This window comes from Mastigoproctus giganteus, chromosome 10 (assembly GCF_048544385.1).
Source record: "Mastigoproctus giganteus isolate SK-2022 chromosome 10, ASM4854438v1, whole genome shotgun sequence".
Classification (NCBI taxonomy): domain Eukaryota; kingdom Metazoa; phylum Arthropoda; class Arachnida; order Uropygi; family Thelyphonidae; genus Mastigoproctus; species Mastigoproctus giganteus.
Window position 1 is genome coordinate 8,037,554 of NC_143584.1, and position 26,893 is coordinate 8,064,446.

Genomic DNA, 26,893 nt, shown 5'->3' on the forward strand with positions numbered 1-26,893 from the left:
CCTTTGCTGCCTCCTTTAATATAACTAGATAGATCCCATCCACCCCAGGTGCCTTTCTTATGTTTATCTTCAACAATTTCTCCTCCACTTTACTCTCAGTCATTACAAGATTATCTAGCTTACTGCCAGAGTTTAATACACCTCTGGCATCCCCCTCATGTGTGAATGTAGATGCAAAATATTCATTTAGTTTGTTAGCTACCTGGGCAGGATATCAAGTGGACCAATCTGATTCATCCCTTTTCTTCTAGAGTTTTTCTTTGCATCCTTTGCCAAAGATTTCTTGTAATCTGCCTTTGCCTGCCTAACCTCCTTTGTGACTTGGTTACAGACCAGCTTATATCTATCATAGGCTTCTGTGTCACCTTCTGTGTTTGTAATCAAGTCACAAAGGAGGTTAGGCAGGCGAAGGGAGATTACGAGAAATCTTTGGCAAAGGATGCTAAGAAAAACAGCAACTATTTCTTGCTGTTTTTTGAGTGGGAGAAGACAGAGGGTGGTAATCAATGGGCGTAGCTCTTCGTGGACTAATGTTATTAGTGGAGTCCCACAGGGTTCGGTCCACTGTTGCTTTGTATATTTATCAATGATATTGATGAAGGTATATCAGGCTTAGTGTCGAAGTTTGCCGATGATACAAAGGTTGGCAGGGTTAATGACAGTGTGCTACTGCAACAGAATCTAGAAAATTTGGGAAGATGGGCTGAGAAGTGGCAATTGTAGTTTAACATCGACAAATGCAAAGTACTGCATATGGGTAGAAGTAACCCCCAGAGGAATGCATCAACTGTATGGTACTACACTTAAGGTGGTAGAAAATTAAAAAGACCTGGGAGTAATTGTGCAATCAGATATGAAGTTTTCTGAGCATGCAGACAGAAAAGGCAGGTCATGGGGTTTTGTCAATGATATACAGGAATTTTGCTAGCAGGGAAAAGGAGGTGATTGTCCCTCTGTGTAAGGCAATGGTCAGGCCATGCCTTGAGTACTGCATACAGGTCTGGAGGCCTCATTTTAGGAAGGATGTAGATTTGTTTGCGCGTGTACAGAGAAGGGTAACAAGACATGTGAGGGGAATGAAGGGATCCTCTTACCAAGAGAGGCTTAAGTTCTGCAAATTGCAGCGGCTGGAAACTAGGCACCTGCAAGGTAATCTGATTGAGGTGTATAAGGCCTTGAATGGGTTGAGCACGCTGAATTCTGATGGGATTCTTCCACTTGTTCAGATTACGAACCTAAGGGGGCATAAATTGAAATTGAGGAAAGGCAGATTGTAGAATAGATGTGCGGAAATTTGCCTTTAGCCAGCGGTTGGTTAATTGCTGGAACAAACTTCCATCTGTCGTTGAAGTTGATAGGTTAAATAAATTTTAAGGAGGAACTGACAAACACTACTACTATCTGTTAATATATATGTATTTCATGCATTTTTCTTCTCTGCCACTTGTGTAATTAGTTCATCTGACATCTATTTAGGCTTAAATCTTGAACAATATTTCTTAGTTGGTATGAAAAGCCTAGTAGCTTCCAAGATTATTTCTTTGAATGCTTCCCATTTTGAATTTGCTGTTGGTAACATCATCAGTTGGTCCCACCATATAGAATTTAAATATATGACACGATTAGCTTTAGCAGAACATTTCTAAATGGAAATTTAGAGAAAACAGTATTTTGTTATTACTCTGTGCAATGCCAATAGTAAAAAAAAAATAATTCTTACTTTTTTTCATGTTTCAATGTGTCCACAACTTCCTGTTTTTGAGCTAAAATTTGTCTGAGATGGTATACTTCTGTCTCATATGTCTCTTTTAAGCTTTCCCAACTTTTTCGTTGTTCTTCAGCTCTGTAAGAAATTATATAAAAATACTTTTGTTTTTCATTTTATTTGAAATTGATAATATTCCACTAAAAATGAATATTTCAAAATAACAAGAAATAAATTCTCAGTTGGTCATGAGATATAGTTAAGATAAGCAATTATGGTGATCCCAAATCCAAAAGTTCAAACCTATAATACTCTAGTTTTGTGGATGGATTCAGAAATCAGTAAAATATAAAATTTCAGGAAATAAAAGAAAGGGAAGTTGTTCAAAAGTTCAGGGAAGGAAACATTAGTTTAATTTGATGAAATTATGAATGGATGTTTGAAAGATAGTGGTATCTTTCCTCTTGCTCAGACTATTCGCTTGAGGGGGCATAAATTCAAGGAAGAACTAGATAAAGTGTGAGAAGGGAATGGAGAAATATGGGATTTTTTTTTTGGCTGATGCAGTATAAGTTGGCTTTCTTGCATCATTGCCATTACTAATTGGCCTATCGTAATAACTGACAGAGATCACATTCAGTAGCATATGATGTATATATTCATGGGACAAACTGAAGGTTATATGAACTACAAACTGTGAAATAACCCTACTTACACCACCTTGGATGGCTGATTATGGCATGGACTTGAAAAGACCTCTAACAGGATTTGAACCTAGACATCTCCAAATCAGTGACAAGCAGAAAACTAACTACATTATCACAGAGATGAGTTCCAATCTGTTTATCACAGCAAAATCAATGATGAACTTGACTTTTCTCTGTTAAACAGAGTTAAGGTTTGGAGAGGTTTTAGGGGACATATTTTCAGATGCAGATTAGTACCAGCCATTTATACCAACTATTCAAAGTAGAAATAATGCCAGGAATATAAAAGAAAGCATCGGTGGTTTTTTTTTTTTTTTTTGATTCTGAGAATGTGATATTTATAGGGAAAAAAAATTAACGAAGAAAGTAAACAGCTAAAGTTAACCCTAGTAAAAAAACTGTGTCCTTGTTTTAGTTTATAAAGAAAAGTATAGGTACCACAGATTCTTTTTACTAAGGAATCTTGGCTGGGAACGAGATTATAGTTGAGGTAGACTTCTTGAGCTCCTGCAAACAGATAAGTTTTAGAAATTTTATCGTGTTTTTGATTAATTAACATAATTTGTGTTTTACAAATAGATTAAATAAGCTTAGTAGTATTTATCTTATTTTTAAAATTTAGCTAGTGATTTTGTACTTACGACTCACTACTCATACTGCTATTGTATTGGTGTTTTGGCATGAATATCGTAGCACGTAACCTGTAGCGCAGAAGAATAATAGGGTTTTAATTGAGTTTAAAGGTTTTTAATCACTTTTTGGGCATATCTCTTTTGTATTTAGCTAAGGACATAGTTAATTTAACACATTTAACATTGTGATCGTTACGGTATAGTGTAACTTGATAGTGTGTATCTCGCTCGAACTTGACAGTGTAAGGTATAACATAAAACAAGATAACGTAATATGTATCACTGCATTAAATTAATGTAGTATTGTGTAGTCAAGTATAGTAAAGTAAAGTATAGTCAATCAATTAAATTTATTAACCTTATTATTTGTCATTGTTAATTAATTAAATCATATCTAAATGGAAATAATGCCCCAGACTAAATCGGCAAAGGACGTGCACAAAGTAATGGGAGTGCTGTGGCTCGGGGGGACCGAAGGGTGCTATTCTCCAATGAATCACAGTCTAAAAAAATGTACAACTTATGAAATGTTTGCAGACCTTTCTGCAACAGGGCATGATCTAGCCAAGGAGGATGGCTCAGTGTTCTGATGGGTGTCTATGAGAGTGTGAAGAGTAGGGTAGATGCCCTCCAAGGAATTAATATGAGGGAACATCAAGCTCTCGGCTGCCCAACTCAATGCAAGAGCTCACTTTTATGCATCAGGCAACATAGCGGCAATCTTCAGGGCAGAATGCACTGGTCCCAAAGGAGCTAGTTATTGTTGGTGACTGGTTTTTGGGCATATCTCTTTTGTATGTAGCTAAGGACATAGCTAATTTAACATTGTGATCATTATGGTACAGTGTAACTTGCTAGTGTGTATCTCGAACTTGACAGCGTAAGGTATAACATAAAAGAAGATAACTGCATTAAATTAATATAGTATTGTATAGTCGAGTATAGTCAAGTATAGGGAGACGGTAAATATGTTGTGCATAAAGGATAAGTCGAATAGGACCATGGTATGTCTGCCAGGAGCAAAAGTTGATGACGCTGTAGAGCAGATATTATCTTTTAAGGGCTCAAATACTGTACACATTAGCACTAATGACATTAAGAATAGGAGATCTGCAGACTTACTGAACAGGTACAGAACGTTGAAAAAAAGGGCCCAAGTTATGAGTAAATTATTAAAGTGTCTGCAATTCTGCCCAGACACGATAGGACAGAGTATTTGGTTACAGCCTTGGCAGATATTGACTTGGCAGTGAATTCGGCCCTGGAGAGACTGTGCAAGGCTCATGGGGTACAATTTTTATTAGCGTGGTCTGTGCTTGTTAACAGGAGAGATTGTTTCTACATGGATGTGACACACTTAAATAGAAAGGAGGCAAGAATATTTTCTGATTTTATCGAGGCAGTGTTAGGTGAGTTGGAAAACTGCTAGCTTCGAGGGGAGGATTCACAGACTAACATTCTTGTCTACTTTTATTGGAATGAGCAGCAACCTGGAAAGTGAGGTGCTGGGGATTTCAAGGACTGCTGGGAGTCATAATGGAACTAGTAAATACATGGGCTGTATTAGGTTAACTAAGAGTAACAATAGGTGCATGTACACCAATGCTAGGAGTATAGTAAATAAATTTCATGAATTTGAGGTGTTGGTGAAGACATCAAAGGCAGATATTGTTGGAATATCAGATGTGGTGTCACACAGATATAAGGAATGCAGAATTGGAATTTGGGGAGTACAATGTGTACTGTTAGTTAAGAAACACAAAATCTAAGAAATTGCATCCAGCTAACATCAGTGAACAGTGCAGTGTTGAGTCAGTTTGGTGTGACATAAGCACTGGGAAAGCAAAAACGAGAGTAGGACTGTTGTTATAGGCCTAATGACTCTCGTGAGTCAAATGAACAACTGTACAGAGAAACAGAGTGGGCCAGTAAATCAGATTGTCTTATAACGGGAGATTTACCTTTCCAGATATAGACTGGAACTTGTGGATTCGTCACTCACACACTATGAAGAAGTTTGTGGATTATTCGATGATTGTTTTCTACAGCAGCAGGTTTGAGAGGCAACCAGAGGGAGTAATAACTTGATCTGATTATCAGCAGTGATTATTCATGCATTAAGAATCTTCAGACAAAGGAATCACTAGGTGGCAGTGATCACAGTGTATTATGTGGGATTTACTCAAAGATGTAACTACCATCAGGGGTAAATGGAAGGGTTTTTGCTTTCATAAAGGTGATTACAGTGGTCTCAGACAGTTTTTAAATTCTATACAGTGGGACCAACTGATGATGTTACCAACCACAAATTCTAAATGGGAAGGATTCAAGGAATTAATCTCAGAAGCAGCTAGGCTTTTCATACCAGCTAAGAAATACTGTTCAAGATTTCAGCCTAAATGGATGTCAGATGTACTAATAAGACTCGTTGCAGAGAAGAAAAATGCATGGATTGTAAATAAATTATCAGGTGACACAAACCTATGGTAGATATAAGCTGGTTGTAATCAAGTCACAAAGGCAGTTAGGCAGGCGAAGGCAACTTTAGCAAAGGATACAAAGATAAACAGCAAAGAGTTCTTTACTTATATAAATTCTAGAAGGAAGGGGATAAATCAGTTTGGTCCACTTGATATCGATGGTTCAACTGTTGAGGATCCTGACAACCTGAATGAGCATTTTGCATGTACATTCACAAGTGAGGAGTTTTTCAGGGAGGGGAATGCCAGAAATTTATCAAACTCTAATAGGGAGTGAAATGACAAAGTTTAAAAGTAGCTGCAAGCATAGTTGATAGTGATTCTTGCACTGTTTCTATTAGAATAAGCACTGGACTGGAGGGCAGGATGTTGGGAGTTTCAGGGACTAGTGGAAGTCATCATGAAACAAATAAATACACGGGCTGTGTTAGGGTAACTAAAAATATGAATAGGTGCCTGTACACCAATGCTAGAAATATAGCAAACAAATTTGATGAATTTGAATGGCTGGTCAAGATATCATTAGACCTATAACAGTATAAGGCAGATATTTTTTTTTTGGGATATCAGAAACGTTGTGTCACACAGATATAAGGAATGCAGAATTGGAATTTGGGGCATATAATGTGTACAGAAAGGATAGGAAAGGAGGAGAGGTTAAGCTATTAGTTAAAAAACACAAAATCTAAGGAAGAGCATCCAGTTGACATAGATGGACAGTGCAATACTGAGTCAGTTTGGTGTGACATAAATACCAGGAAAGCAAAATTGAGAGCAGGAGAGTGTTATAGGTCTAATGATTCTAATGAATGCAAATAAAAACTGTACATAGAAATGGAATGGGCCAGTAAATCAGATTGTGCATTTAATAAGGGATTTCAACTTCCCAGATATTGACTGGAACTTGTGAATTGGTCACTCGCACATTAGCAAGAATTTTGTGGATTACTGGATAATTGTTTTCTACAGCAGCGTGTTCGAGAGGCAACCAGAGAGGGTAATGATCTTTTTAGCATTAGTAGAGGCATATGATGCAAGAAAGCAAGCTTATTCAGCATCAGCCAAAAAAAAAAACAAAAAAGAAAAACCCACATCCACTTCACCCCTCTGTTCGTTCAAAATACCTGTCCAGCTGAGCCTTAAATTTGTTTAGGCTATCAACTTCAACAACAAGCGATGGGAGTCTATTCCAAAACCAACTGCCCGCTGGCTAAAGGCAAATTTCCGCACATCTATCCAACATCCGTCCTTCCTCAATTTGAATTTATGCCCTCTCGGGTGATTATTCTGAGCAAGAGGAAGAATCCCATCGGCATTGAGCATGCTCAAGCCATTCAAAGCCTTATACACCTCTATCAGATCACCTCGCCGATGCCTAGTCTCCAGGCTCTGTAATTTGCAAAACTTAAGCCTTTCTTCGTAAGAGCAACCCTTTGTTCCATTCACTAATCTTGTTGCCCTTCTCTGTACTCGTTCCAGCAGCTCTACATCCTTCTTGAAATGAGGCCTCCAGACCTGTATACAGTACTCAAGGTGTGGCCTGACCAATGCCTTATACAAGGGAATAATCACATCCCTGTCCCTGATAGAAAAATTCCTGTATATCATTGACAAGACACCATGAGCTACTCTTGCAGCTCGTCTGCACTGCTCAGAGAACTTCATATCTGCCTGCACAATTACCCCCAGGTCCTTTTCATTCTCTACCACTGTCAGCGTAGTACCACAGAGTTGATACGTTGATCTGGGGTTACTGTTTCCCATATGTAGTACTTTACATTTGTCAATGTTAAACTTCATTTGCCACCTCTCAGCCCATCTGCTCAACCTTTCCAGATCCTGTTGCAGCAGCATAGTATCAGTAGTGTCCTTAACAACCCTGCCAACCTTGGTATCGTCTGCAAACTTGGACATTAAGCCTGATACACCATCATCAATATCATTTATAAATACAGAAAACAACAATGGACCTAACACTGAACCCTGAGGAACTCCACTAATAACATTATTCCACGTTGAGCAGTGTCCATTGATTACCACTCTCTGTCTTCTGCCACTCAACCATCCCTTTATCCATAGCAGCAATTTGCCTCCAATGCCACACTTCTCCAATTTGTGCAGTCTTCCATGCGCAACAGTATCAAAAGCCTTTCTAAGATCGAAATATATAATATCAAAGTTATTCCCTGCATCCAGTTCTTTTGTGACTACATCATAGTATCCAATCAAATTGGTCAGACAAGACCTGCCCTTAACAAAACCATGCTGTGTCTGAGCTATAACTGAATTCTTGTCCAGATGATCCTGCAGTGCTTCTTTAACCAGTGCCTCCATTAATTTTCCTGGAACCAAAGTTAAACTAACAGGTCTATAATTACTTGTGTCAGCCTTTGATCCTCCTTTGTGAATTGTGGTTACATTTGCACATCTCCAGTCCATGGGTACCTCCCCTGAGTCCAAAGAAGCTCTCATAACTATGGCTAGGGGTTTGCTTACTTCCTTTGCTGCCTCCTTTAATATAACTTGATAGATCCCATCCACCCCGGGTGCCTTTTTTATGTTTATTCTCAACAATTTCTCCTCCACTTTCCTCTCAGTTATTAGAAAATAATCTAGCTCACTGCCAATGTTTACTTCACCTACGACATTCCCCTTCCTGAATAACTCCTCATGTGTGAATGTAGGTGCAAAATACTCGTTTGGATTGTTAGCCACCTGAGCTGGATCCTCAACTGTTGAACCATCAACATCCAGTGGACCAATCTGATTCATATCTTTCCTTCTTGAGTTTAAATAGGTAAAGAACTCTTTTTCTGTTTTTCTTTGCATCCTTTGCCAAGGATTTTTCGTAGTCTGCCTTTGCCTGCCTAATCTCCTTTGTGACTTGGTTACAGACCAACTTATATCTATCATAGGCGTCCATGTCACCCATTAATTTGTATGTATCCCATGCATTTTTCTTCTCTGCCATATGTCTCATTAGTTCATCTGACAACCATTTAGGCCTGAACCTTGAACAATATTTCTTGGTTGGTATGTAAAGCCTGGTAGCTTCCAAGATTAGTTCCTTGAATGCTTCCCATTTTGAATTTGCTGTTGGTAACATCATCAGTTGGTCCCACTGTATAGAATTTAAATACTGTCTCAGACCATCATAGTCGCCTTTACGAAAGCAAAAACCCTTCCCTTTACCTCTGATGGTAGTTACCTCCTTGAGTAAATCCCACTTCAGCACACTGTGATCACTGCCACCCAGTGGTTCCTTTATCTACAGATTCCTAATGCATGAAGAATCACTACTGATAATCAGATCAAGAGTATTACTCCCTCTAGTTGCCTCCCGAACATGCTGGTGTAGAAAACAATCATCCAATAAATCCACAAAAGCCTTGCTAATGTGTGAGTGATCAACCCACAAATTCCAGTCAATATCTGGGAAATTAAAATCCCCCATTATAAGACTCTCTGGTTTACTGCCCCATTCTATTTCCCTGTACAGTATCTTATTATACTCATCAGAGTCATTAGGCCTATAGCACACTCCTACTCTCAATTTTGATTTACCTATGCTTATGTCACACCAAACTGACTTGACACTGCCCTGTCCATCAATGTCGACTGGCTTCACTTCCTTGGATTTTATGTGTTTTTTAACTAATAGCATAACCACTCCTCCCCTCCTGTCCTGCTATCCTTTCTATACACACTGTGTGACACCACGTCTCTGAAATCCCAACAATATCTGCCTTTGATGTTTTGAGCAATACCTCAAATTCATCAAATTTATTTACTAAACTGCTAGCATTGGTGTACACGCAAGTATACATGCACCTGTTTCTATTCTTAGCTACCCTAACACAACCCATGTGTTTACTTGTACCGCAATGACTTCCAGCAGTCTCTGAAATATCCTGCATCTTGTTTTTCAGGCTTCTGCTCATTCCAATAGAAGCAGTGCAAGAATCTCTTTCACCTCTGCCAGTGGCTACTGTTAATCCATTAGTCTTTGTCTCCCCCCCCAAGCTAGCAGTTTTCCAACCCACCTAACACTGCCTCGATAGCATCAGCAAATATTCTTGCACCCTTTCTATTTAAGTGTATCCCATCCCTGTAGAAGCAATCTCTCCTGTTAACAAGTACATTCCAGGCTGAAAAAAATTCTACCCCTTGAGCCTTGCACAAACTTTCCAGGGCCGAATTGATCGACAAGGCTCTCATCATATACTCCCTCCTATCGTATCTGGGCAGAATTGCAGACATTTTCAAATTCAACCCTACTTCACGGCTTTTTTTCAACAGTGACCTGTACTTGTTAAGTAATTCCGCTAGTCTCCTACTCTTAATATCATTAGTGCCAACGTGTACAACTATATCACCTTTTGTGCCCTTAAAAGATGATATCTGCTCTACAACGTCATCAACCTTTGCCCCTGGCAGACATACCCTGGTCCTGTTCCACCTATCCTTTTTACAAAGCATGTTCCCCGTTTCCCTGACAATAGAGTCACCAACAACTACTAGTTCCTGTGGGACCAGCGCATTCTGCCTTGGGGGCTGCCTCTGTGTTGCAAGATGACCAAGTGCAAGCTCTGGCGTTGATGTGGGCAGCTGAGAGCTTGATGGGCCCCTCAATTTATTTCCTTCGAGGGCATCCACCCTGTCCTTCAAGGTCTCATATAGGCCCATAACAACGCCGAGTTGTCGCCTAATTTCCTTGCACTCCTTGCATCGTGCACACACAAAGACATCCCCCATGGCAGTATCATGTCCCGTACCCGATTGCTCCGCAAACATCAAGCAAACAGTGCATCTTAAAAGGCTGTGATTCAGAGGGCAACTGCCCCCCTCAGTTCTCCCCTGAGTCACAGCACTCCCATTAGCTTGAGCCTTTTGCTTGGCTGCTCTGGTCAGAGTCATGATTTCGATTTAAATGTCAATAAAATTACAATTTCAGAACAAAATTAAAACCTTAAACTTGTATCTTAACACAGTTATAACGCTATATTTATTTTTCAGTATCGAGTGTTATCTACGAGTTCCCTTTATATAACTTCCATATCAAGTATGTATTAATTATTTGTTACGTTTGTACTCTAAGTCGTTATATATATATAGTTAAAAGTACAATTTAATTGACAATGAAGTTTAACAAGATTAATAGATCTACTGATTAATTGACAATATTATATTATGCTCTATACTATACAAAGCTAATGCTATCGAATTCCGGATATGCTGTATCGCGTTTCAGTAACGAGTGTTATCTACGAAATCCCTTTATATAACTTCCGTATCAAGTTATGTATTAATTATTTATTTTTACTAATTATTTATGTTCCGTAACCTAAGTGGTTATATGTATAGTTAAAAGTACAATTTAATTGCCAATGAAGTTCGACAAGATTAATAGATTTTACTGATTAATTTTCACGTAACAATGGAGGCTGTTTATGAACGGTAAACACGTGGATTTGATACCCTTTCCGATACTAATCTTGATCTAGTTATGAGCATTAGTAAAGGCATATGATACAAGAAAGCAAGCTTATACAGCATCAGCAAAAAAAAAAAAAAAAAAAACTCCTTCTCATTTCACCCATCCAGTCGCTCCAAATGTTTGTCTAGTTCTGCCTTGAATTTATTTAAGCTATCAACTTCTACAACGATAGATGGAAGTTTGTTCCAGCAATCGAACAATGCTGGCTAAAGGCAAACTTCTCCACATTTATCCTAAAACTCTTTCCTCAATTTGAATTTATGCCCTCTCAGGCAATTATGCTGAGCAAGAGCAAGAATCTCATCAGCACTGAGCATGCTGAAACCATTCAAGTCCTTATACACCTCAATCTGATCATCTCGCAGGTGCCTAGTCTCCAGACACTGTAATTTGCAAAACTTGAGCCTTTCTTCATAAGAGCAACCCTTTGTATAATTCACTAATCTTGTTGCCCTTCTCTGTACTAGTTCTAGCAGCTCTACATGCTTCTTAAAATGAGGCCTCCAGACCTGTATACAGTACTCAAGGTGTTGCCTGACCATTGCTTTATGCAATGGTATAATCACCTCCTTATCCCTGCTAGAAAACTTCATATCTGACTGCACAATTACCTCCAGTTCCTTTTCATTCCCTACCACTGTCAGCGTAGTACCACACAGTTGATACGTTACTCTGCGGTTACTGCTTCCCATATGCAGTACTTTACATTTGTCAATTTTAAACTTCAGTTGCCACCTCTCAGCCCATCTGCTCAAATTTTCTAGATCCGGTTACAGCAGCAAACTGTCATTAGTGTCATTAACAACCCCGCCGACCTTTGTATTGATTGCAAAATTATAAATTAAGCCTGATATTCCATCATCAATATCATTAATAAATACAGATAACAAGAATGGACCTATAAGAGAATAGGCACCTTGAATGATTTGAGCATGCTCAATGCTGATGGAATTCTTCCTCTTTCTCAGAATAATCATTTGAGAGGGCATAAATTCAAATTGAGGAAAGACTATATATGAATACATATATGAATATGAATGGAGCCTTTATCTCATGACTATTCCCAACCTCATATTGTTTGGCATTACAAGAATGCAAAATGGGATAACATGTGAGATTTCTTTTCTTCTTTTCCTTTGTCGGATTACTGTTTCAAAACTTCTGATGTCAACGTTTGCTCAGATCGTGTCAGTGAAATTATTCTTGCAGGAATGGAATCCTTTATCCCACACTCTACTTTAAAATCTCATCCTTTAAATAAACTTTGGTTTTCCAATAAATGTGCTAAGGCTGTTCAAGAGAAGAACGTTGCATATCGTAATTGGTTTGTTTCTAATTCTCCAGTTTCATTTTCTGCCTACACCAAAGCTCGCAACAATTGTAAAGCAGTTATTAATCAGTCCAAACTAGAGTTTGAACAGGCTAAGAGTAGAAATCTTGCTTCTTGCCCTAATGGTAGTCGAGCATTCTGGTCTCTTGCCAAAGCTATTGGCCGCAACTTTTGCCCATCTTTGCTCCCACCTCTGTCCAAACCAGATGGTTCTGTTGCCACTTCAGCCAAGGATAAAGCTGACCTGCTAGCATCCCATTTTTCTTCCAACTCATATTAATCATCTTGGTAAACCACCTCGCACCATTCCCAACATGCTCCATTCAATGCCTCCTGTGGTCTTCCGTCAAAAGGATGTCAGAAGGATTTTGACGAATCTTGATGCTAAGAAAGCTCCAAGTCCCGATGGTATTTCTCCACTTGTTCTCAAAACTTGTGCTTCTGAACTTACTCCTATTCTTTGCCGCCTTTTTTCACTTTCTTATACCAAAGGTGTGTTTTTTCCTTCTGCTTGGAAATTTGATCATATCCAGCCAGTTCCTAAAAAGTGTGACAAATCCCTCCCATCTAATTATCGTCCCATTGCAATTACTTCTACTCTTTCTAAAGTAATGGAGAAATCAATTAACCGCCAACTCTTATTTAAACTACCTAGAAACCTTCCGTCTGATCAACGATCGACAGTATGGATTCCGTCAGTGTAGATTCACTGGTGATATTCTGGCTTATATTATCCATTTATGGATTAATTCAATGGAAAGGTTCAGTGAAACACAAGTAGTTGCTCTTGACATCTCACCTCTCTACGTGGGCACCTGTACGTGGTGAGGGGACCTCCCAATGACGCTGCTGGACTTCCAGACTAGCATCACTGGGATCCAACGCCCACAGCCCAGGTTCCAGGCTTACATCAATGGAATCCGTCGTGTTTGCCATGTGCTGCCACCCGTGGAAATTCGGAAAGGGGGATCCTGGTGGTTGAGGGGCCCAGCTTCAATACACCACTTTGGCCCCTGCTTCGACAAGACAGGTGGTCCTGGAAGGCCCGGCTAGGATCAATCGTCTAGTAGGCTCGCCTGCGAGGGTCAACCATGTCAATGCCACACCCCTACTCTCATGGTCCGAGGGACAGGATTCAGGCTGGCGGCGGTGCAGGTATAGTGTCTGGGTAGCCCTGGCGTTCCACTCCCAAGCGCATTTATTGCATGCCGGGTAGTGGGCGTCCCTTTGGGCTCCGTGGTGGGTGGGGAGCCCGGGCACTGAACAATTTAAAAACTATATGAATCCTGATACACTTACTTCTTCAGGGGCCCCAACCTGGTCCCTATCTGAAAATACAGACGGAGAGGCAGATAGCATTATTGCTACAAAGAGGCAGCGAACAGAAATATCATCAGGGCCTGTTCCAAGATTTTTAATTATTCATTCTACCACAGAAAAACCGATTGGCAAAATGTCGCCCTTCTTCATACAGAAAGGGTTAGATGGGTTAGCAGGGTCACCCGAATCAGTTAAGAGGCTCCGTTCTGGAGATGTTTTAATTGAAACTAAAACTGACAGGCAATCTGAGCAGCTACTCCGAGCAGCATCAATCGGAGGAGTACCCATAACAGTGACACCACATAGAACACTAAATTCATCGAGAGGTGTCATTTCAGAATGGGACCTTCTCGACGTAACCGAGGAGGAAATCTGCTTGGAATTGAAACCACAGGGGGTTATTGCCGTCAAGAGAATTAGTGCGCGTAGGGATGGGAAACTTGTTAAAACCAGGAGCATTATCCTGACTTTTAACTTGCCCAAACCTCCTGATGAGATTAAAGCTGGCTACATCAACTGTCCAGTACGTCCATATGTTCCAAACCCTTTACGGTGTTTTAAATGCCAGAAATATGGACATTCTCAAATAGCCTGCCGTGGAGTCCTTGCATGCGCTCGATGTGGTAAAGGACCACGAAACAACAGCATGTTCAGCCACAAAACCACCTGCATTAACTGTGAGGGAGAACACCCAGCCTATTCACGAGCATGCCAGAGGTGGAAAGAAGAAAAAGAAATTCAACGGCTGAAGGCAGAGCTAAACATATCGTACCAGGAGGCAAGGAAAGCTGTGAAACCTCTAAACATCAACAAACCTACCTACGCCCAGAAGGTAGCAGGGAGATGTTCCATTGGAACTCAGACGGACATGTCCATCCCTCCAAAAGAATCATTTATTCCCATCGCACATTATCTCTTAAGCTCCCAAAAACCTGCACAGAAGGACCAATCAGCTGCCACTCCTATATCGGTACCTCCTAATGCTCCGCAAGTAACAAAAGCAACTGGAAAAGAAAAGAATAAGAAAGGTGAAGCATCCCTTAATACCCAGGAAAACATGGATGTCGAGCAGAAGGAGGTACAAGAAGACTCAGTTTTGGAGCTCTTTGCTGAGGAGGAAATGGACACTGGACAGTGTCCATACTTCCCCAGGAAGGAGAAAGCCAGAACTGAAAAAGGTAAGCCCTCAGCACCTCGGAAGCCGCTTGATGGACCCACCAAGCCAAAATAATGGCTAAATTCCTACAGTGGAACTGTCGTGGATTCCGGCAAAATACTGATGACATCAAGGCACTCCTGCAAAAGCACAAACCAGCTTGCTTTTGCATACAGGAGACTTATTTAAAGGCAAATGATGACCCCACTATGCATAACATTACCATCATTCGTAAGGATAGAATTGTGGATGGTCCTGCTCACGGAGGAGTCGCAATCCTCATCGGCAACCAGATCCCATTTCAGCCTTTGCAGCTTATAACTAGCATTGAGGCTGTAGCAATTCGCCTTTCAGTGGGGTTCTTATTAATTGTCTGCTCCGTTTATTTGCCACCTGGGATTGACATCCCCCAGAACGGCCTTGATGATCTTATCATGCAATTGCCTTCCCCTTGTTTAATTCTTGGGGATTTCAATGGACATAATACTCTGTGGGGGTGGTGCTAACATCAATCGAAGGGGACGAGTCATAGAGCATATGCTCACTGACAATGACCTCTCCCTCTTAAATGTGGGAACAAACACCCTCTTCCACATGCCTACCCATACATTCTCTGCCATTGATCTTTCTATCTGCTCCCCTTCTCTCCTTCCTTCACTTACTTGGGAGGTAGAAGAAAATCCATATGGAAGCGATCACTTCCCCGTGATAACCACCCTAACTAGTGGTAGACCCTGTCTGCCATTTAGTTTACCGCGGTGGAAGATTGATCAGGCTGACTGGAATGGCTTTCAATATCTGGCAAACCTTGTCATCGCTACAGTCAGTCAGGAGCCAATCAATGAAGCAGTCATGTATGTCACAGAAACGATTGTCCAAGCAGCTGCAATTGCAATCCCAAAATCATTCAGCCAGTTCCCACTATTTCCTAAACCTTGGTGGAATTCAGAATGCACGGCAGCAAAAAAAGCACAAAACAAAGCGTGGGGGATATTCCGTCGATATCCCACAACTGAAAATTTAATATCATTCAAACGTGCACGTGCGAAAGCACGTTATGTACGACGTCAGAGCCAAAGGAAATCTTGGATTCGTTTTACATCTTCCATAACTCAGGCTGCTAGCTCAAACGTAGTCTGGGATAAGATCCGGAAAATGAAGGGAAAATATTCACCATGCCCTTCAGTGATCCTCAAGCACAACGGATGTCCAACTGCAGATCGAACTGCAGTTGCAAATACTTTAGGGGAAACATTTGCAATAACATCTTTTTCCGCAGAGTTTTTGGCCCTGAAAAAGAAAATTGAGAAAAATCCACCGAACTTCTCTTCAAAAGGGCTTGAATCGTATAACAAGCCCTTTTTACAGGAAGAGTTAAATATGGCACTCCCTCTCACCACAATCTAAGGATCACCTTTTAGTTTTGTTTAACAGAATTTTTATTCACAAACAATTTCCGGATTCCTGGCAAAGGACTATCGTCCTTGCTTTCCCAAAACCAGGAAAAGACCCTAGCAATCCAACTAACTATCATCCTATTGCTCTGACAAGCTGTTTGTGCAAAGTCCTGGAAAGAATGGTTAATGCACACCTCGTATGGTATTTAGAAACAAATGATCTGCTTTCCAGGACTCAGTGCGGCTTCCGAAGAAATAGATCCACTTTGGATCATTTAATCCAATTGGAAACGTCCATTCATGATGCTTTTATTAAATATGAGCATTTGGTAGCAGTTTTCTTTGATATTGAAAAAGCGTACGACACAGCCTGGCGATTTGGAATTTTAAAAGACCTCTATAACTTTGGTCTTAGAGGTAACCTTCCTGTTTTTATTAAAAACTTTCTTTCGAATGGCCAATTTCAAGTCCGTTTAGGATCCACCCTCTCTCGAGTTTTCTCTCAGGAAGAGGGAGTCCCACAAGGATCTGTTCTAAGTGTCACGCTTTTCACAATTAAACACAATTTTCCAATTTCACAATTCACGCTTTTCACATCCCTGCCCGATCATCCCACGTGGCCATCCGTTTTTGAGCCGCGCTGGGAAAACCTCTACAACACCCGTCAGACTGCCAACAAACCTTTTGGTATTCGCATTCAAGGGCTGCTGAATGAGCTAAACTTGACGGTAGACAACGTTGCCCAAGGCAATTCTTTCCACCCTGGCATGCTTATTTTCCAACTTGCGACTTCTCCCTTAAGATCTGGGAGAAGGCTACTACACCGCCATCTGTCTACCAGCAACTCTTTGCATCACATAGACAGCAGTATTCTGACTTTCTGCCAATCTATACAGATGGCTCAAAGTTAGAATGTCATGTGGGATCTGCTGTTGTGTTCCCTCACAAAAACTTTATCCTATAAGAAACTAGCATTTATACTGCAGAGTTGCATGCAATACAGTCAGCCCTAGATCACATTAAAAATCGCGACTACCAGAGGTATATGATTTATTGCGATTCATTGAGCGTATTACAGGCTCTAGTATCGGTGAGGTATAACCCTCATCCAATCCTGTCCAGGATCCGGAAGATTCTTTTTTCTCTCGTGGAATTAGAATTTGATATTCGCTTTTGCTGGATCCCAAGCCACATTGGGATCTGGGGAAATGAATTAGCTGATACCGCTGCCAAATCACCATTTCCCTGGCTGATTTGGCAGCGGTATCAGCTGATTGCCTGACTGACAGGCAATAATCATTGCCTGTCAGTCCCCATACAGACTACAGGCAAATAATACGTTCTAAATTACTCTCCCAATGGCAAGATTCTTGGCATGGACAGGCCACAAATAAATTACATCGCATTAAGCCTGTAATTATGCAATGGCAGTCCAATCTACGCAGCGTCCGAAGAGAGGAAGTTGTTCTTGCTCGGCTCCGCATAAGTCATAGTCATCTAACACATTCCTATTTGCTAAGGGTGGATGATCCACCTATGTGCGAGATGTGTAATGTTATTTTAACCGTCAGTCATCTTTTTATAGAATGTCCTGTTTTTATAGAAGCACGACGCTTGTGTGTTACTGCTTTTAATAATTTGACTGAGCCATTTACACTCAGTCAGATAACAGGTGACAGAGACAATATGTCCGACGTTTTTAACTTTCTACAATCTATTAATTTTTATACAAGGATCTAAGTTTTTATACTTTTTATGCTTTTACTTGGTCCTTTTTAACATAATAATTAATTGTTTGACGTGGTAGCTTTGGCTACCAAAATGTTTAGTAGCATCTTAAATTTGACTTGGCGCATTATGGCCTTTGCTGCCAATGCACCATTAAAAACCAAACCAAACCAAACTTGACATCTCAAAGGCTTTCGATCGTGTTTGGTATAAAGGTCTTCTAAACAAGCTTCCATCTTATGGTTTGCCAACTGTTTTTAGTAATTGGTTATCCAGTTTTCTCTCTGATCGCTCACTGAGGGTGATGGTAGATGGCTCTCTGTCTTCTAACTTCTCCACTAATGCCAGTGTCCCCCAAGGTTCAGTTTTTTCTCCCACTCTTTTCCTCTTGTATATCAATGACCTTCTTTCATTGACTGGAAATCCTATCCATAGTTTTGCCGATGATAGCACATTGCATTCCACTTTCCATTTTAAGAAACTTGTCCTGCTCAATCAGCTTCAACTTCTCGAAAATCTGCTACCAATTCCTTAAATGCCGATATTCGGGTAATTCTCCAGTGGGGCAAAGACAACTTAGTTGATTTCAACCCTTCTAAAACTCAGTCTTGTCTTATATTCCGCAAAAAGGATTTTTCTGCTGCTATGCTTATGTTTAACCTAAAGGGCAAAATGATACATCTCTTTTGGGGATTACCCTGACTTCTAATCTCTCTTGTCACAAGCACATTACAAATATTTCTTCCTCTGCATCTAAAAACTTGGTTTTCTCTTTCGCTCTGAGTGTTACTTTTCTTCCAAACAGCTACTCACTCTGTATAAATCGCAAATCCGCCCAGCCATGGAATATTGTTCCCACATCTGGGGTGGTGCCCCCAAAACCTCTCTCAGGCTTCTTGATTCCATTCAGAAGAGGGCAGTTAGGTTAATTATTGATTTATCTCTAACAGAATCTCTCCGCTCACTGTCGCATAGTTTACAACTGTTTCATACAACTGTTTCTGCTGCAGCCTCTTCTACAGATCCTTCCATGGGCACTGTTCTTCTGAATTTGCTTCTATAATTCCTGCTCACTCTTTCAAAACAGTCCGAACACGTGTCATCACCAGCACGTTTACTGTCCAACTTCAAACTCACAGAACCAACTTTTCATCTTCCTCGTTTATTCATTCAACTGTCGTTTTCTGGAACAACCTTCATATGTATTTCCTGAAAATTATAGTGTACAGAAGTTCAAGTCCAATGTCAACAAATATCTTCTTTCGTCTTCCCAATCTCCAACCCAAGCACGGTACTAAGTACTATAGGTTCTAATACCTCTCGTGTTTTGGGTTTACATAAAAAAAAAATATATATATATATATATATACACATATCCCTGAATGTTTGCTATTTAGCATTTCCTGTTGGGAATTTCATCAAATTGATTAATCTTATTAATTTCATTGTTAATTAAATTGTACTTAATGGAATCATGACCCAGACTAGAGCAGCAAAGCAACGTGCACAGATTATCGGGAGTGCTGTGGCTTGGGGAGATTCTCCAATGCATGACAGTCTAAAAAAATGTTGCAAAACGTTACATTTTTGTGGATCTTTCTAGAACAGGACATGATCTATCCAAAGAGGATATGTCTCTGTGTGTGCTAAGTGCAGAGACTTTGATGAAATTAGGTATAAACTCAGCATTCTGATTGGGTATCTATGAGAGTTTGAAGTGTAGAGTAGATGGCCCCGAAGAAATTAATATGAGGGCCCATCAAGCTCTCACCTACCCAACTCAACGTTAGAGCACACTCCTGAGCATCAGGCAACACAGCAGCGATCTCCAAAGTGGGATGCACTGGTCCCACAGGAGCTAGTTATTGTTGGTGACTCAATTGGCTGGGAAACAGGGAATATATTATGCAAAAATGATAGGTGGTACAGGACCAGGGTATGTCTTACAGGAGCAAAAGTTGATGAGATTGTAGAGTAGATATCATCTTTTAAGGGCTCAAAGGGTAATATTGTTATGCACGTTGGCACTAATGACCTTAAGAGCAAGAGATCTACAGATTTACTTAACAAGTACAAGTCAATGTTTAAAAAAAGTCGAGCGTTAGGGTTAAATTTGAAAGTGTCTGCAATTTTGCCCAGACACAATAGGAGGGAGTATATGATGAGTCAATCATTTTGGCCCTGGAGAGATTGTGCAAGATTCAAAGGCTAGAATTTTTTTCAGCCTGGTCTGTGCTTGTTGACAGGAGAGACTGCTTCTACTGGGATGGGATACAGTTAAATAGAAAGGGTGCAAGAATATTTGCTGATGCTATCGCGACAGTGACAGGTGGGTTGGAAAACTGCTAGGCTTGGAGGATTCACAAACTAAAAGATTAACAGTAGTCACAGGCAGAGGCAAAAGTGATTCTTGCGCTGCTTCTATTGTAATGAGCAGCAGCCTAAGATTATACAGTGGCCTAGAGAGCAAGTTGCTGGGGATTTCAAGAGCTGCTGGGAGTCATCATGGGAGAAGTAAATACATGGGCTGTGTGTTAAGATAACTAAGAGTAAGAACAGGTGCATGTACGCCAATGCTAGAAGTATAAAAAATAAATTTGATGAATTTGAAGTGCTGATCAAGATATCAAAGGCAGTATTGTTGGGATATCAGAGACATGGCGTCACACAGATATATGCAGTGCAGAATTGGAATTTGGGGAGTACAATTTAGCATTAGCATTAGTAGAGGCATTTGATGCAAGAAAGCAAGCTTATGCAGCATCAGCCAAAAAAAAAAAAAACCCACTTCCACTTCACCCCTCTGTTCGTTCAAAATACCTGTCCAGCTGAGCCTTAAACTTATTTAGGCTATCAACCTCCATCACAAGGGATGGAAGTCTGTTCCACCAACCAACCAACCACCCGCTGGCTAAAGGCAAATTTCCGCACGTCTATCCTACATCTGTCTTTCCTCAATTTGAATTTATGCCCTCTCAGGTGATTTTTCTGAGCTAGAGGAAGAATCCCATCAGCATTGAGCATGCTTAAACCATTCAAGGCTTTATACACCTCTATCAGATCACCTCGCTGGTGCCTAGTCTCCAGACACTGTAATTTGCAAAACTTAAGCCTTTCTTCGTAAGAGCACCCCTTTGTTCCATTCACTAATCTTGTTGCCCTTCTCTGTACTCGTTCCAGCAGCTCTACATCCTTCTTGAAATGAGGCCTACAGACCTGTATACAGTACTCCAGGTGTGGCCTGACCATTGCCTTATACAAGGGAATAATCACCTCTTTATCCGTGCTGGAAAAATTCCTGTATATCATTGACAATACTCCATGAGCTACTCTTGCAGCCCGTCTGCACTGCTCAGAGAACTTCATATCTGCCTGCACAACCACCCCCAAGTCCCTTTCATTCTCTACCACTGTCAGTGTAGTACCACAGAGTTGATACGTTGCTCTGGGGTTGCTGTTTCCCATGTGTAGTACTTTACATTTGTCAATGTTAAACTTCATTTGCCACCTCTCAGCCCATCTGCTCAACCTTTCCAGATCCTGTTGCAGCAGCATAGTGTCAGTAGTGTCCTTGACAACCCTGCCAACCTTTGTATCATCTGCAAACTTGGACATTAAGCTTGATATACCATCATCAATATCATTTATAAATACAGAAAACAATAATGGACCCAACACTGAGCCCTGAGGGACTCCACTAATAACATTAGTCCACGATGAGCAGTGTCCATTGATTACCACTCTCTGTCTTCTCCCCCTCAACCACCCCTTTATCCATAGCAGCAATTTGCCTCCAATGTCACACTGCTCCAATTTGTGTAGCAGTCTTCCATGTGCAACAGTATCAAAAGCCTTTCTAAGATCCAAGTATATAATATCAAAGTTATTCTCTGCATCCAGTTCTTTTGTGACTGCATCATAGTATCCAATCAAGTTGGTCAGGCAAGACTTCCCCTTAACAAAACCATGCTGTGTCTGAGCTATAACTGAAGTCTTGTCTAAATGATCCTGCAGTGCTTCTTTAACCAGTGCCTCCATTAATTTTCCTGGAACAGAAGTTAAGCTCACAGGTCTATAATTACTTGTGTCAGCCTTTGATCCTCCTTTGTGAATTGGGGTCACATTTGCACATTTCCAGTCTATGGGTACCTCCCCTGAGTCCAAGGAAGAATGTGTACAGAATGGATAGACAGGGTAGGAAGGGAGGAGGGGTTATGCTGTTAGTTGAGAAATACACAAAATCTAAGGAAGTCCATCCAGTTTACATGGGTGAACAGTGCACTGTTGAGTCAGTTTGGTGTGACATAGCACTGTGAAAGCAAAAATAAGAGTAGGAGTTTGTTATAGGCCTAATGACTTGAATGAGTACAATGAACAATTCTACAGAGAAATAGAGTGGGCTAGTAAATCGGAATGTCTTACAATGGTGGATTTTAACTTCCCAGATATTGACTGGAACTTATGGGTTGGGCACTCACACACTAGTCAGACTTTTGTGGATTTATTGGATGATTGTTTTCTGCAGCAGCATGTTCGAGAGGCAACCAGAGAAAGTAATACTCTTGATCTGGTTATCAGAAGTGATCATTCATGTATTAGGAATTTGCAGATAAAAGAACCACTAGGTGGCAGTGATCACAGTGTACTGACGTGGGATTTACTTAAAGATTTAATTACCATGAGGGGTAAAGGAAAGGGTTTTTGCTTCTGTAAAGGCGAGTACAGTGGTCTCCGACAGTTTTTAAATTCTGTACAGTGGGATCAACTGACGATGTTACCAACAGTAAATTCTAAGTGGGAAGCATTCAAGGAATTAATCGTGGATGCCACTAAAAGTTTCATACGTATTAAGAAATATTGTTCAAGGTTTAGGCCTAAATGGTTGTCAAATGAACTAATGAGACTCGTAACAAAGAAGAAAAATGCATGGGATGCATATAAATTATCAAGTGACTCTAAAGCCTATGGCAGATATAAGTTAATCTGTAATCAGGTGACAAAGGAGGTTAGGTAGGCGAAGGCAGATTATGAGAAATCCTTGGCAAAAGATGCTAAGAAAAACAGCAAGGATTTCTTTACTTATATAAACTCTAAAAGGAAGGGGATGAATCTGATTGGTCCACTTGACATCGACGGTTCGACTGTTGATGATCCTGCTCAGATAGCAAACAAACTGAATGGGTATTTTGCATCTACATTCACACGTGAGGAATTATTTTTAAGGTTTGAAAATGGCAGAAGGTTATCAAATTGTAGCAAGATATTTAATGATTTTGTAATAACTGAGAGCAAAGTAGAAGAGAAATTGCTGAAGTTAAACGTAAGAAAAGCACCTGGGGTGGATGGGATCTATCCAGTTATATTAAAGGAGGCGGCAAAGCAACTAAGCAAACCCTTAGCCATAATTATGAGAGCATCCTTGGACTCAGGGGAGGTTCTCACGGACTGGAGATGTGCAGATGTGTCCCCAATTCACAAAGGGGGATCAAAGGGTGACACGAGTAATTACAGACCAGTTAGTTTAACTTCTGTTCCGGGTAAAATAATGGAGTCGCTAGTTAAAGAAGAGATGTAGGATCACCTAGACAAGAGTGCAGTAATTGTTCAGACACAGCATGGGTTTGTTAAGGAGAAGTCTTGTCTGACAAATTTGATTGAATACTACAATGTGGTCACACAGGAAGTGGATGCAAAAAAAATAATTTTGATATCATATATTTCGATTTCAGGGAAGCGTTTGATACTGTTACAAATGGAAGACTGCTGTACAAATTGGAGCGGTATGGCATTAAGGGCAAGTTGCTGCAATGGATAAAGGGATGGTTGAGTGGAGATGGCATAAAGAGGTAATAAATGGACACTGCTCTATGTGGACTAACGTTATTAGTGGAGTCCCCCAGGGTTCGGTGCTGGGCCCATTGTTGCTTTGTGTTTTTATGAATGATATTGATGAAGGTATATCAGGCTTAATGTCCAAGTTTGCAGATGATACAAAGGTTGGCAGGGTTGTTAATGAAAGAAAAAAGACAGTATGCTACTGCAACAGGATCTAGAAAAGTTAGGTAGATGGATTGAGAAGTGGCAACTGAAGTTTAACATTGACAAATGCAAAGTACTGCATATGGGTAGCAGTAACCCAAGAGAAATGGATCAACTGTGCGGTACTACACTCAGGGAGGTGGAGAATGAAAAAGACCTGGGGTAATTATGCAGTCAGATATTAAGTTCTCTGACCAGTGCAGACAGACTGCCCAACATGGAGTTTTGTCAATGATATATAGGAATTTTGCTAGCAGAGACAAGGAGGTGATTATTCCTTTGTATAAGGCAATGGTCAGGCCATATGTTGAGTACTGCATACAGGTCTGGAGGACTCATTTTAGGAAGGATGTAGAGTTGCTAGAATGAGTACAGAGAAGGGTAAAAGATTGGTAAGAGGAACAAAGGGGTGCTCTTACAGAGAGGCGCCTCCGTAGCTGGGTGGGCAGGAGCAGCAGTGTGTAGCACACGCTTCTTGATTAGACCGGGGTTCGAGCCTGTTACCACCAAATATGGAGGATGCGGAAAGGTCAGGGAATAACCACCGCACATTCCCGGAGCAATATGTCCTTAGTTGCTAATGCTCCTAAAAACCAAATTAAAAAAAAAAAAAAAAAAAAAATCTTACCAAGAGAGACTTAAGTTCTGCAGTGGCTGGAGACTAGGCACCTGCAAGGTGATCTGAATGAGGTGTATAAGACCTTGAATAGTTTGAGCAGGCTCAAAGCTGATGGGATACTTTCGCTTGCTCAGATTAAGAACCTGAGGGGACATAAATTCAAATTGAGGAAAGACAGTTGTAGAATAGATATGCAAAAGTTTGCCTTTAGCCAGCAGGTGGTTGGTTGATTGCTAGAATAGACTTTCATCTGTTGTTGTGGCAGTTGATAGCTTAAATAAATTTAAGGCTGAACTAGATATACATTTGGAGTGACTGGATGGAAGGTTTTTTTTTTTTTTTTTTTTTGGCTGATGCTGTATAAGCTTGCATCATATGCAAGAAAGCAAGCATTAGCATTGACAAAGCTCTTACCATGTACTCCCTTCTATTGTGCCTGAGCAGGATTGCAGACAGTTTCAATTTCATTTCTAATTCTTTCAATTTTTCATTCCTAAGGCTTTTTCTCAATGTTGCTCTGTACTTGCTAATTAAATCTCTATATCTACTACTCTTAATATTATTAGTACGAACATGTATTACAATATCACCTTTTGTAGTAGTAGTAGTAGTAGTAGTAGTAGTGGCACTTGATGCAAGAAAGCAGTGTAGGAGCTTATGCAGCATCAGCCAAAAAAAAAAAAAAAAAAAAAAAAAATCACACCATACCCTCCAATTGCCTGTCCAATTCCTCCTTAAATTTATTTAACCTATCAACTTCCACAACGACAGATGGAAGTTTGTTCCAGCAATTAACAACCCGCTGGCTAAAGGCAAATTTCCGCACATCTATTCTACATCTATCCTTTCTTAATTTGAACTTATGTCCCCGTAGGTTCGTATTCTGAACAAGTGGGAGGATCCCATCAGAATTCAGCGTGCTCAACCCATTCAAGGCCTTATAGACCTCAATCAGATCACCGCGCAGGTGCCTAGTCTCCAGCCACTGCAATTTGCAGAACTTAAGCCTCTCTTGGTAAGAGGATCCCTTCATTCCCCTCACCAATCGTGTTGCTCTTCTCTGTACACGCTCAAGCAAATCTACATCCTTCCTAAAATGAGGCCTCCAGACCTGTACGCAGTACTCAAGACGTGGCCTGACCATTGCCTTATACAGAGGGACAATCACCTCCTTTTCCCTGCTAGCAAAATTCCTATATATCATTGACAAAACCCCATGACCTGCCCTAGCAGCCTGTCTACATTGCTCAGAAAACTTCATATCTGACTGCACAATTACTCCCAGGTCTTTTTCATTTTCTACCACCTTAAGTGTAGTACCACACAGTTGGTACGTTTCTCTGGGGTTACTTCTACCCATATGCAGTACTTTGCATTTGTCAAGGTTAAACTTCAGTTGCCACTTCTTAGCCCATCTGCCCAAATTATCTAGATCCTGTTGCAGTAGCACACTGCCATTACTGTCATTAACAACCCTGCCAACCTTCGTGTCATCTGCAAACTTCGACATTAAGCCTGATATACCTTCATCAATATCATTGATAAATATACAAAACAACAGTGGCCCCAACACCGAACCCTGTGGGACTCCACTAATAACATTAGTCCACGAAGAGCAGCACCCATTGATTACCACCCTCTGTCTTCTCCCACTTAACCATCCTTTTATCCATTGCAGCAACTTACCCTTAATACCATTCTGCTCCAATTTGTACAGTAGTCTTCCATGCACAACAGTGTCAAAAGCTTTCCTGAAATCCAAGTATATGATATCAAAATTATTTTTTGCATCCAGTTCCTTTGTGACCACATCATAATAACCAATCAAATTTGTCAGACAAGACTTTCCCTTAACAAACCCACCCATGCTGTGTCTGAATTATTGCTGCAGTCTTGTCTAGATGATCCTGCAATGCATCTTTAACCAGTGACTCCATTATTTTACCCGGAACAGAAGTTAAACTAACTGGTCTGTAATTATTCGTGTCACCCTTCGAACCTCCTTTGTGAATTGGGGATACATTTGCACATCTCCAGTCCGTGGGAACCTCTCCTGAGTCCAAGGATGCTCTCATAATTATGGCTAAGGGTTTGCTTAGTTGCTTTGCCGCCTCCTTTAATATAACTGGATAGATCCCATCCGCCCCAGGTGCCTTTCTTATGTTTAACTTCAACAATTTCTCCTCCACTTTGCTCTCAGTTATTACAAAATCATTAAGCACACTGCTACAATTTGATAACCTTCTTCCATTTTCAAACTGTAATGATTCCTCACGTGTGAAT

General features: G+C 40.5%; 1 protein-coding gene across 1 annotated transcript in view; it reads right to left on the reverse strand.

The window, feature by feature from the left end:
- Positions 1-26,893, reverse strand: part of LOC150078667 (centrosomal protein of 89 kDa-like) — a 124,616-nt gene that overhangs the window by 13,255 nt on the left and 84,468 nt on the right. Inside the window, exon 9 of the mRNA XM_090383612.1 lies at positions 1,721-1,843. Within this exon, the coding sequence (XP_090239738.1) occupies positions 1,721-1,843 (123 nt within the window). The remainder of the gene's footprint in view (positions 1-1,720; positions 1,844-26,893) is intronic.